Genomic DNA, 13707 nt, shown 5'->3' with positions numbered 1-13707 from the left:
AGGTCTCATTATTAATGTTTTGTTGGATATTTCTGGAATAAGTCCTTATGGAAAAGGAGTGGAGACTTGTTTTAATAGCACAGGGAAGTTTCCTGTAGATTAATACACCTTGCTTGCAAAACTTAGAAATACTTTTCACAATGACTATAATGGAATCAGTCTTCAACATTTTGATTTTAAAAAATCCTTTAGAAAGTAGGGTAATTTTGGAAGAAAGTAAAGGATATGTATCAGTTATATGCTAGAGAGAAAAGTGGTGGCTATCATGTTAGAGTCAAAGTTGGAAGAGTGCTGAAGGTTTGTTTCAATTTTTAACAAATTATTCTGCACCCTCTTTCTCATATTTATTTTATAAAGAGAGAGACAAATGACTGACCCATTCTGACTCCAAGCCATTTATCTCTATTCTGTTTGCGTAAATTTCTCTGGTGCCCTCTTCCCCCCTTTTTTATTTGTTTGTTTGCTTGAACAGTATGTTTTTCTGTTTCCTCACATCTTTCTCTAATACAATTACATACATGTAAGGAATGACAGTAAGGTTGTGCTTAGAGCCTGACTAGAAAAATGTAAGTGCTTCAGTATAAAAGCCTGTTTCAGCCCCTCTGTTAGCATCAACATTTAAACTGTTTTGTAAGTAGCAATGAACCTTCTTATTTAAATTAATATTTTGACTATTGGAGAATTAACAGTGTATTAAACATTAGAAAAAGATAATTTGCAATTCAGGAAAAAAACCCCAAACAAGCTCTTAAATTTTACAACACACTACAAAACTCAAGCTTCTGGAACCATGTGATTATGTGAGATTTAAATTTTGGTAAAATAAAAACAATTAACCTGGTCTTGGTCTGTAGCTGTTGACAAAAGCAGAAAGTTAAAGACTGAAAATTGAGAATGCCAATATAAAGGATGTATTTAAAAATAAAATACTGATGATTTTTGAGTAGTTTGGCTTCTCGGTACTGCACTGTACAGAAACAGGGAATTTTGGCTAAATTATCATAACACTAATTAAATATAAGGTGGTATGGAAACGTTCCCATTGTGAGTTGTTATTTCTAGCAGCCTAAGAAAATGTTATGGCACAGTAAAATGTAGGCAGTTATGCTGAAGGAATGTTTAAGAAAAGAGTGCTGGAATCAACTCCAAATGGCAGGTCTATGGCAGCGATGCAAATAAAATGGCAGGTGGCACTGTACTTTGGATCTTTTGGGGTAAGAGAAGCTTGTTGCCTCAGCTGTGACTTTTTAAAGCTCTTGAATTTTAAAAGGACCAAAAAAAAGTAGCTAAATGCTAATGCTATCACTTAAAATGCTGTTTTTCTATGAAATCCTTCATTTTGTTGCAAAACCCTGTAACAAAATATTTTAAAATGAGTAAATGGATACTTTTCAGTATTGTGAATAATATTGACATAGCCCAGATTTCACTGCTGTATCTGCACTTGATTTTATAAAAAAAGTAATTCTGATTAGTGTGCTGAAGGATTTTCTTCTTTTTTTCTGTGAAAAAAAGGATGTATGTCTTGTAAGACAAAAAAAAATGTTGCAAAAAGCAGTAATTCAAAGCGTTGGCCTCATCCAAATTTACATGCTGCTTAGAAGTATTTGTAAACAAAAGATTAACTAAATAAACTGCAGTGAGTCAAATTCCGTCATTTTATAAGTTGAAAGAATTCTTTTTTATATTTTTAATAGAGAATGAAAATTATCCCATATATTATGGTGAATGCTCTTAGACATGTTGAAACAAGAATACTCCCTTTCTGCATGTTAGAGATTAAAAACTAGCATTTTACTGCTATTCAGTCGCTTCTGCGATATAAGGACTTGAAGGTGCTATTTGCCTCTAGTATGTTAATATCATTTGGGGACAACAGTTTAATAGAGAATTGTATTTTGCTTCATGCACAGAGTGGAGAATCAGAATTTTAGCTCGGTTGTGGAATGAAAGAAAAATGTTTTACAGGCAATTTCATCCCATTAAGGCAATTTATCTGTTTCTTCAGCTAATCTGATGCTTTTTCCTTTGCGTCAGTGCATTTGTTTCTCTGATTTTTGCACTCGTAGCTGTTGGTCACTGATGTGACACTGTATTTTTCTCTCAGGACAGGTTTGTAACTCTGTGGCTCAGATATCAGAGCTTTCTTGTGAATTGTTTGAGCAGCTTATGCTTTGCTTCCTTTCAGGAAACCAAGTGCATCATTTTTACAGGAAGTTCAGTCTTTGCCAGACATGGCCAGCAATCTGACTTTTGCACTGCTCTATGGGAGGCACGCATGAGCAGCAGGCTAAAGCTCATTTACCTGGTTGTTTTTTTTCCCCCGCTATATTGAATTCATGTAATGGAGGTCATGTATGAAAGCCTGGCCAGGGTGGGTGTGTTCATGCAGCTGAGTCAGAGAGGTCTTCCTAGATCATTTCAGTAGAATACAGTAAATAAGCAGTTAAGTGAGACATATTTGCCTTTGTGCTAAGTATTGGTGAGAATGATTAGAAGTTGAGTGCATTCAACTTAGAATTGAACACACAAATCATTTAGTTGAAAAATGTTTATATTCTGAAATATCCCATTGCCTTTCCCTTTGCATATGAAGCTACTTTATTTGAGTAAAAAAACCTGCCTGTAGGGTGGGGAAGGGAAAATGCAGTGAGCTATGATACATGCAGCCTTTAGTCCATGGTTGCTTGCAGTTTTGAATCTATGGAAGGAAAAAACAGAATTTAGTTTTTTCAAAAGCTCTTACACAGAGGACTTTTCAAAGTGTATTCTCAAGAATCTTATTTGCACAGCTTGCACAAAAACATTTTGGGTGAGATTGTGCCATATTACTTCTAGGCTCACCAAACCAGTTAGCTCAAGAGAGGAAAAAGGAGCTCTCATTTTTGGGTCATCCTGATGCAAAGCTGTTGTGTCAGTGGCATAGAGCAGCCCAAGAGACAGCCTTGGTGATGGTAGCTCTGCATGGACTTTCTGTGTGTGACTCAAAATCCTTGGATGACCTGGGGTCCCTGGAGTGCTTCGGGATAAGGAAGCCCCACGCATCCAGCCAAGGGGCATAGCAGTCAGGTGGATTGGTGAAGGGGGTCCTCTGCCCATCTGCTAGACCCTGCTTGCTATGAGGGAATTCCTGTAGCTAAAGAATGTCCGTAACAGAGACTAACCCTTCTCAGTGTATTTAATGTTGTCTGTGCAAATACCTGCTGATTCTCTTCCTCCTCACACTTTGCTTTTTCAGGATCAGGAAATACATGGGCACTTGCTGCGCTTCGTTCTACATTTCCACATGTTTTTTCTCCTACTGACAATCACTCTATTAACTATACAGTCTGTGCAATCAAAAGCTAGGTCACAAAGGGTTATTGTTGTGGACCTCAAGTCTTCACACTGCTTTCTGGTACAGAATTTACATTTTCCATCATGCTGCTATTGCTGAATGTGGCTGATTTTTGGCCTGGGCTTCAGGAGCTTCTCTGACCTCAAGCAGAAGGGGAACTATTGCTTCAGTGGTACATCATTGTATACGTATGATGTGCTTATCTTTCTTTTATTTCACTGCTTATCAACTAATGATTTATCATTTAATTATTTTCCTACTTGTAAAATTTGTAGCAAATACCTCAGATCTAGTGGGATTTGACATGTGATTTTTTTTTTGTTTTATTTCTTCTTCTGTACTTTTATCTGCCCTCAAAGACTAAAGTGGCTCAGCTCACTATGTATCTTTTCCCTTTGTCTCCTTGCCCTCCAGGGCTGTCTTCTTCTGGGTGGTTGCTATCTGCTCTTTTTTCTTTTGATGTTTTTGCCCAACTATTGTTTAATAATGTAAAATCCCAAGTTTTAGCCTGTTTCTCATAGTTATTGCCCATTTGCTTCTCCTGTTCCATTTTCCTTGCAGCTCTGCTTTCTTTCTTTTTTCTTTGGTTTTCAGGTACTTACTATCAGTCGATGCCAAACGTAGCATTGGCTATAGTTTGCAAGAAAGAATAGGAGAGAGAAAGTAAGTGCAGCAAGGGAATCAGAAACTCAGTTACCAATGTACTACTGTTTTTGTACTGATATCCTGTGTTTTCCTGCTCCCTTTTTATATTAATCTTTGTTGCTGTCATTATGCTTTCCCTTCTATTTTTTAATTTCTGCATCTGGCTAATATTGTTAATAGTAGCATTGAGTATTACTTAGAATTATAGAGATTACAAAAGGTAACAGGTGTGAGCAGGTGGTAACACTTGAGGTGGAACACTCTGGAATATTCTGAAATTCTGTCACTTATGTGAGATGAGGATGAGAAATAAGGGAGAAGTCAGCATTAAGGGAATTGCTCATTCCAACCATTTGCTTTCATTTAAAACCAAACACAACCAGTTTTTTATGCATTTTCTGTATGAGCTTGGCTGAGCACTGTAATCTTGACATCTGAAAACTCAGTATATGTGGAAAGTCAACCTGATCTTTGAGTATTTTCTCACAGGTGAGTGGTGAACGGGCTAGGCTGAGAAGCTGTTCGCCTCACTATCCCATGTTCTTTCCTGCAGTGCAACAGGGTCTAGTTTGTTGGTGGTTGCTAGGGTTTTGAGGAAGGTAGCAGGAGATGCTGGAGGCAAGTGGACCTGTTTGCACACTCGCTCAGGTTACAGCTGTTAATGATGTTGAGGTTATCTCTCCCGTCTGGTACATCCTGCTGTGCTGCTTATGAGGCAATACCCAGCAAGTGATATCCTGTTGTTTGTAGCTTCTCTTTGATATTTATTATTTGATTTGGGAACAAGTAACGCAGTGGTGAGGGGCATTGAAACGGTTTCAAATATTTGACTTAATGTCTTAAGTTCGGTAGGACACCAGTGTGTCTTTATGCAGTGGTGTAACCATAGGTTGTGGTAGGTACTAATTGCGTAACTGTTGTAAATGTCATGCCAACAGCTTGGATTACCTCTTTTGCATCTAGTGGTTGATTAAAATCTCCCTTTTAAAATTAGAGCTCCAGAAGCAAAGCATTCTGTTCCTCAGTGAGATGTGATTGTCCTGGGTTTGCACCCCTTGTATCCTTTATGGTTTCAGGGACTGTGCACATCTATGAAATTACTGATTATTTGTGTGGGAGAATAGATTAATTTCATCATTTTAAGAATTATCAAAAAGCCTAATTCTCTGTTTCTTAATGCATTGATTATTTTGCTCTCAGATGCAATTTCTGCAAGCCACTGTGCATTATAAAGCAAGATTTAACAACAAATAAACAAAAACCCAAGTAGATTAAGATGCCTCTGTACCTCTTTCTACCTATGTAGAAAACAGGACAAAATAACCAAGCAGTTTACCTTGAATAAAAGGTAAACCCACCTTAAATTAAAAAAGCTCAAACACAACAAGCAAAAAACTAGCTGCAGTAGTAACTGATGAATGTGTTAAACACCATAAATATGCCCAAGGAGCATTGGAATGGTGACCACAAGTAAACACGCCATTGCACAGGTCTGTGCAACTGTTTCCACTGCAGTAAGTAGTTGTAGTGCTGTGAAACATAGGAGCAAATAAACTTCAGTTCTTTTCCAGTCCTAGCAGAATGCACTAGAAGAAAAGTTGATAGATAAATGTTGCAAGTGGAAATCTTGCAGTAAAATTGCCCCCTTTTGAATGCAACTGTATATAGAAATTAATTCCCCAGGTGTCTGGGTGTCTGTTACCTATAATGCCCTGGTTTGTGTTTGGCTCTTTCCTAGGATTTTTTCTGGTGAGCTCCTGGTCTTTGTTCTCAAGAAGTGACAAACTCTATGCTGCAGTAAGAACTCTGTTCCACTTTATGTGGATGTAGCTTAACAGTCTTTGCATTATGTGAATTAGCTTTAATTATATTGTGATCTACCACGAATTTTTAGATCATCTATGAAGTTTATCATAGATGCCAATATTTGCAGTCTCAGAAAAAACATTGCTAATGATGGCAAGATATGTGTATGATAAAGAAGGAGAATTTACTGACAATCTAATGGCAATTAGAAGACAAAAGGTTATTTTGATTTTGAGATAATTGTTAAAAGATAGGTAACTAAAATTGTTAGGGATTTACTCAGTTCAGCAATGATTAAAAATTTGCTTTTCCTATCATTAAAGAAAATCAGCAGGCATTTACTAATTTTGCAAAGTCGTACCAGGAAGGAGGATTTGTAAATAGAGAAATTCACTCCATATTTTCAGTGGGAATGCCTATCAACTTTGTAAACCTTTGGCTACCAGCCTTTTTCATTCTTCCCTGTGGTAACTGCTTCTTTCTGGGTATGTCAAAGACATTTTTATACAATTCCTGCAACCCTTCAAACAGTGTGTAAGGTCCTGCAGTGCTTCCAAAGGAAAGCACTGCAGGTGTCTTTGCACAGATTTAAGAGTACTCTTGGCACCTTCTTGTGCACTTGTGTCGCCTTCTCAACACATAAACACACATCCACACATCTGTTTGCCATTCTTGTCTGCCCTTCACCAACTGAGAGCTGACGGGATAAAATGTCTTTTCCCTTTGTCCCCTGCCAGCCTCATTTCTGTTATACCAGGTGTTCCCTGGATGTGTTCTCAGACATATTTTAACAAAGTGTTCTCAGTGTGGGTTCTGTAAAACTCGTACCAGCAATTTTACTACAGTATTCTCATTACAAAGGATATCCTGTTTCATAATAATATATTGTATTCATTTTGAAGATGTCTTCACGTCTTACAAGAAGCCGTTTTAAAAAGGTGGCTGATGCTGTTAGTTGGTACTTTGTTTTCCTTGTAAAGTCAGCATGGTATAAAAAATTCAGTGCAAAAAAATGATTTTAAAAGATAGATTGTGCCTTGATGGTACCTTGTTATTTAGTTAATGTATGCCTTCTGTGATATGGAACCTGCAGTATATGCTATTTGTGTCCCAGAAAATATTCAAAAATAATTGCTGACAAAAGCCACTTCGCAGGTTGACTCAGAGGTACATCTTGTAATCTGAATGTTAATATTCTGGATAGCTAGGCAGAGAAAACTATTGATGTAGTTTGAAGATCATGTAGAGACTAGTCAGGATTTTAGTGGGGATGGAGAGAGATTGAGATACTTTAGTTCTCGCAGCTTCACTGAAATTTTACGCTTATTGAGTGTATGAATGCATACAACATTTTTGCTAGTCAGTTGGAAATGTTGCCTTATATTTCAAGAATTTATGTCTTTTCCAGAAGCAATTTAGAATCACCTTAATTTTACTCTAGAATCCAGGCAACCCCTGGTTTTACTATGCAATCCTTGACTATCTGTCATCTGCTTTATTTTTCCCCTCAAGCTTAGGTTATGAAGAAGCACTGATGAAAAACAGAGGCCTGATTCTTACCTCCCTTACATGTGGTCTGTTCCGTGTGATCCATGCAGAGGCAGTAGGAGCAGCTACCACTGAGATCCAAGTTTTTCCAGCTCAAATTAGCATGTAGATCTTGGCTTCCAGTGTTAATGGACCCAGTCAGGACCTCTGTATTTCCAAAAAAGAGCTCATCATCTTATTGTGCTTGAAGCTGTTTTGGGAGGCAGAGAAGTGCTGAGAATATTGTAAAGCAAAATAATGTTCTATTTTCTCAAAACTTGAACATGCCGTTATGTTTTTTTATACCCAGGAGTTGTGCATTTTATTCCTCCCTTGTCCACCTGCAAAAATACTGCTTCTGTGGCCTGATTTGTTATCATAAACTATTGTGTCATAACTGAAGAAAAACAGTGTTCTTACCTCTCTGGGTACATAGTCACATAACCCAGACTGTACACTGGAAAGTATTTTTGCCATCAGGCGCATTGGCCAGACTAGCAAACTCCACGGGCATCTGTATCAGCTGCCTTGGAATTGCTTTTGATGTGATTAGGCTACTAATTAGCTGTCTCAATTCTTCTCTCCCTCCTGATGTTTTCTTTTGATTCACTTTGACTCAGAGGAGTCAGTGTTCAGTGTATGTTTGGTTAGTGTTTTGTCTAAAATCCCTAATGATAGCTTAGACTGTCCTCTTTTGGTTGAGAGTTTCCCTGTGTTGACATACATTTTTCTGTTAAATGCGTGCATCAGGATTTTTCTCTTAAGAATAGTTGGTACTTTGCAAGGTGTAAACAATATATGGTCAGGGTGCATATATACATGAATATTAGCTTAAACTGTGCTAAGGGGTTTACAGTTTGAAAGGGAATGCTCATAGTTACTTCAAAACCATCAAAACCATAATAAATGTTTACTACTCAAATTCACCAAATAGTAACCTTGCAATTAACTTATTATGCAAAGTCAGTTAAATAACAGCACAAGTTATTGTATTAAGGCCCACTTCAAAAGGAAGCCAATGACAAGCAGTGAAACATGCTAATAGATTATATGCTATAGCAATATATTGCCTTTTTATTGCTTTTCCACAGGCAGCAGATTCATGTACAGTTATTACTACCTACATTATCTGTTAGTTTTCTATCAAAAAAGATTCCGTCTATTGAATCATTAATCCAATATTTATCATTCTTATTGAAAATCCACTAGTGTTAGCCCTGTATAAAATATTGACTTAAATCTACTGGTTTTGCTAAAGATTAAAAACATATTAACCTGAAAAGCACAGTATTTCTTAGGACATTTTGAAACTGCTCATTGTGGATATTTGAAATGGCAATTTTGCTATGTTGTCTGAGGAATGATTTTTTCTTAAATCTTTAACATACAGTAAGTGACCAGTGCCATCCTAATTTGAAGATGCTGAGTGTTAATCCAACATATATTTGAAATTTTGATGTGTATTGCATTAGTTACTGAATATCAAGAATAAAATTTTTGCTCATACATAGAGTGTAAAATGGGATCTTTTGTAGCAGCACACAGCCTGTTTAGAATGATATAACAGGCACTGAATGTTCACATATCAAACAAAATGCCATCTTTCTGTAGAAAAGAGGTGTCAAAAAGTTTCTTTGTACCTTTAACGCATGTGATTATGTAGTACAAAATGCAGAGTTTGTAAAATTTCTTGAATATACAGGCAAAAAATGAATAATTCAAAACAACTCATAAGTTCTACATTCTATTGTATCTTTTATAACGCAGGCAGAAGATAGCATTGTGTTCCCAGTAGAGCTGAATTTGCACAAGTTACACCTCGGAAAATGCCAGATGGTCTATGGTCTACTTTTGAGAGCTGTCACATATGTAAAGATTTGAAAAAAGAAAGACAGCTGAATGAGAGCAGTGGATCATTAAAGAGAGAGTGAGAGTCCCTGGGTATCACTGTGTTTTAAGAAGATTTTTTTTCTCAATTTTCTTTTTTTTTTTTTTTTTTTTTTTTAGATATACACAACCTTTAAAAAATAAGGTAAAAATATTTCTGTTTTAAACTGAATGGTTGTGGCTTAATCTTGGAACTGTCAATTGCTTTTGTTCTTTATGCTAGAATGCGGTCATATGGTTCCTAATTGGTTTCAAGTGTGTTTTAACCATAAGATTCAAGTCTCCCTAGTGCAAAATTATCAATAAAGTTAAAATAAATTTAAATTGAGATAACTAATCCATTTGGGGTTTTAGTCCATTTTGATTTGACCTGCGTATCACATGTGAATACTGTAAAGCCAGTCAGCTAAAAAGTTGTATGTTAATGCTAAAAAGACTCAAGTAAGAGTACTTTGGGAACAGGATTTGTTAATAAAAAATTAAAATAAATTTAAAATTAATCAAAAAATAAAAAAGTAGAAAACTCCCCAAACTCTTGGTAAAAATAATAATTAAAGCAAAACCATATAACTGTTTAGATTTTCTAAGATTTGCTATTCACCCACGTTTTGACAGAAACACACCTAATTTTGAAGATTGAATTTTGGATAATTTGTCAAGGTATTGTATCTTAGGAAAGTCCCAAAAATATACAAAATTATAAACTGCCACTGCAAATTTAGCTGGCTTGGGAAAGGTCATAACTGTCACTTTTAGAAACTGGCATCCAGTCATAGACATTTTTTAGTATAGCAGACACAGAGAATTTTTAGTATAATCTATTCTTTTTTTTTATTGAGGAAAGTTAACCCATCCCCAGTTTATTGGTGCAACTGCACCACGCCACAGCTGGGAATCATAGGCAGTGCAGAGTGAGGAAACATCATTGCATGGAACATGAAAAACACTGTTCCTTAATTGTACAGTTTACATTTAAGTGGGATAGTGAAGATAAAGCTATGGAGTGTGATGGACATAAAGTCTGGGAGTAAAATTTTGATTTCTGATGTTGACAAAGGTATTTAACAGTGGTTAGGTTTACCTTGACTATTTTTAAAATGGAATTATAAGTTTTGATTTTTAACAAACTTCCCTTCCAACTCTGAATATTCTGTGATTCTGTAAATAGTTGAAGATTGGACTGTCTGAAAATCTCTTTATGTCCAAACATGATGCAGTAGTGTTTTGATTAGGAGAGGTGATTGGGATGGTACTTTCTGATTATGAAATCTTGTTGTGTTACTATGTGCATAGTTTAAATAGTTTTCAACTGAATTCTGCATTTTTTTTTAAATAAGAATTGTTCAATGGAAACCACATTTTTATTATTTTTGTTATTAAAAAAATCCTGCATATTTTATATTTTTTCAGTTACAGACTTCAAATATATAGGCAACCTGTTTTCCATGTTATTAAAAATCTGCTCCTTTATGATACAGTTGCTCAACACAGAGCAATGGTCAAGTTTCATGCCCTCTTATTAGAATCAGTTTATAACATGTACTCTCAGATTCTTAAACAGGTCACTACAGATTCCTGCCTTGACCGGTTTTGTATTTTTTTCCTTTGACCATTTCGGTTTTTTGCCATTTAGTTCCTAACTGGCCCATTACAGGCATTTATAAAACTGATTCTGAGTTGAGGAATATGGAGTGACAGACTCTGGCTTGCCACAGATGTGTGGTGTTTGAATGCATGTTCCTTCTGGCTACCTCCTCCACAAAACCAGATTTTATTTGGTTTTATACTTCCCAGCAATCCATGATCTTTATGAATTTAAGCTCAAAGTGGTGTTCATTACCTGGATACTCCTATTTTTCTCTAATGTAGTTATTTATAGTGGCTGAGTGTCAGGGGACTCCTACCAAGTCACTCAGATTATTTTCTGAAAGCTGGCAGGTTGGCCAGCCTGCAGCTTGACTTCTGTTACTGCAGTCTGTATGTTCACTCCTATACCTTTGACTTTCATTTGGTTGCATTTCCCCCATTATTGATTTGACTCCCTTAATTTAAGTTTATCTCAGTTTTGCTGCTTTCTTTCCCATTCTTGATTTTTTCCTTTCCTAAGCTGTGTTATTCTCTGCAGTACGCAGAGCCTTGCAAACCTTTCCTTGCAGTGCCACATGAAGAATCTAGACCTCATGCTGACGTGGTGTTTTTTGAATACCTAGTAAATATTTTTAATCTAGATATATTTTTCGCTTTCTTGTTTTGATGGGGGAATGTTAACTTGTCAGTCTATTCTTTGATCAATAATTAACCTTTGCTTTCCTTCATTTTAAGCACAACCTCAGCGTTTGCCTCAGCCAAATACTTCAGCACTGGAAAGGGGTGAGGAAGAAAGTGGAAAAATCAAAAATGGCCATGCAAGTCTGAGTAATGGAAGTGGAATTCGCAATGGTGTCAAGCACATACCTGCAGACAACAGAAAATTTTCGGCTCCTGTTTCAGAAAAAATGCACAAAAAAATTCAGTCTACCTTGTCTGTCAACAGCAACAGCAGCAAGAAGAGTAAAATAAGCTCTGTGTTTTCTCAAAAGCCAGGTACTTCACCAGAAGGTAAGATGATATCCTTATTAAAAAACCCAAATGGAATAAAAGCCAACCAAACCAGGGTCCCAGAGTTCCTGAGCCTCTCCTCAGTCTGCTCTCTTCTGATTAGCATTAATGTGCTCAATGGGTTTTGCTGGTGCCCGTTATGAGAATGGTACAGAGGCACTATAAATTTTATTGGTTTGAGGCAGGCATAGATGTGACTGGTTAAAAAAGAACCTCCAGAGGTTGGGTACAGACACAGATTCTTAGAGAAACAGGAGACGGTACTGTTGAGTGAAATGGGGAGGATTCTCAGCCTATGTGAAAGGCAGAGAAATTAGAAGGGACTGCATGTAGTGGCCTGAACGAAGCCTACTGATGTCAGTCAAGTGACTTCTCTGGACTTCAACTACTTCAGTCAGACTTACTCAGTGAATCTGTATAGTAATATCAAGAATGGCTTAATTCAGACTGTTCCATGAGGTGATCTCCTTGCTGTGGTTTGTTCTCATGTTTATCTTCACGAACCTGCTGTTACTTTTCTGCACATTCAGTGTTCTAGTCTTCCTTTGCAAAATCACAACTTTGTACTTCCCTTTCTGTTACGTGAAATCCACTTCACCCTCTTGCTTGACATTTTCCCTATATGTTTTTCTGTCATGCACTTTCAATAAACTGTAGCTTAACAGACCTAGACGTGTTCATGTGACTGGTACAAAGTACTGGCCTCTGAATTTAAGAAATTCAACCTCCAAAAAAAACCCTGCAGAGTTCTGAAGAGGCAGTGCCTGCCCTCTTCATTCCCCTATACAATTAATTTTGGTAAATATTTCCTTTTTTCTTCTAAATTGTGTTGTAATAAATACAGTTGGTGTGGTGTGGTTTTTTTAATAACTGTGACAATACTAGTGTCAAATTACTGAATATTTGAGGAGAAAATTCATAAGATACTTTCAGATTTGGCTTTAAAGTCTAATGTCTGATTTTAGTGTCCAACACATGATTGTGTTAGTCAACTGAAACTGCCAGTATAGAATATTTTTATATACAGTCAGAAATGTTGATATTTTAAAGGCATATCTGATTAGAATATAGACAATTGCACACTGGTGTCACACTGTATAACTCACATACATTCAAAGTGCAGAAATACAGGATAATTCTTACTGTCACATGTGATTTCTTGAATCACCTAATAGCTAAGTTAAATATAGTCAACATGGTACATCTAACCTGGTAAAGTTCTCAGTTTGAATATGGGAACTTGGATATATCCTCCAAATAGCCTGACATGTGCTGCTAATGTCTACAGCTCTAAGATTTCTCTTAACCAGTCTGACTGAAGCACAAGTTTTATCATGCAGTGATTAAAGTATGTCTAGTGTATTGGGATATGCCTCTAAGGGAATATTTGTTTTTAAAAATAATTTTCTGTTTTTGAAATTTGCTTTGCTTTACAGATCTCTGACAGACATGTTTTATATTTGTGTAAACACAGCTGCATGCACACATGTACAAGTCTTCTGACAGTTTCTTCAGCTTTTCAATAATGTATCCTGTGGGGATACATGGGGAAACTATAAGCTATAAGTAATATTCTTATCAAGCTGTTACCTTGCAGGAAGTATCAATATATACTTTATTTGTGCTATCATCCCTCAGTTTTTTTATAAGGTGCATAATCAGAGACTGGCAATCGTCAATTGAAATACATAAGTTAACACAAGCAAGAGTCTACTATTTAAGGAAAAAATTATTATCTGTAACTTAAAAATAATTGCATTATTACTTTGTCATGTTAACCCCTTATGATTACTTTCTGAAGACTGCACGTATGTATGTATGTATCTCTGTGTGTATGTGTATATATATATATTTAATGATGACTACATCTAACTATGCAAAGCCAGAAGAGTATACTAGTAAACTCA

General features: G+C 36.2%; 1 protein-coding gene across 1 annotated transcript in view; it reads left to right on the top strand.

The window, feature by feature from the left end:
- The window catches only part of MDFIC (MyoD family inhibitor domain containing), a 45751-nt gene that overhangs the window by 22439 nt on the left and 9605 nt on the right, over positions 1–13707 (top strand). The window contains exon 3 of the mRNA XM_009072172.1: positions 11525–11800. Coding sequence (XP_009070420.1) covers positions 11525–11800 — 276 coding nt within the window. The remainder of the gene's footprint in view (positions 1–11524; positions 11801–13707) is intronic.

The sequence above is a fragment of the Acanthisitta chloris genome, unplaced genomic scaffold, assembly GCF_000695815.1.
Source record: "Acanthisitta chloris isolate BGI_N310 unplaced genomic scaffold, ASM69581v1 scaffold9583, whole genome shotgun sequence".
NCBI lineage: Eukaryota > Metazoa > Chordata > Aves > Passeriformes > Acanthisittidae > Acanthisitta > Acanthisitta chloris.
This window is presented reverse-complemented; position numbering and strand designations above follow the sequence as displayed.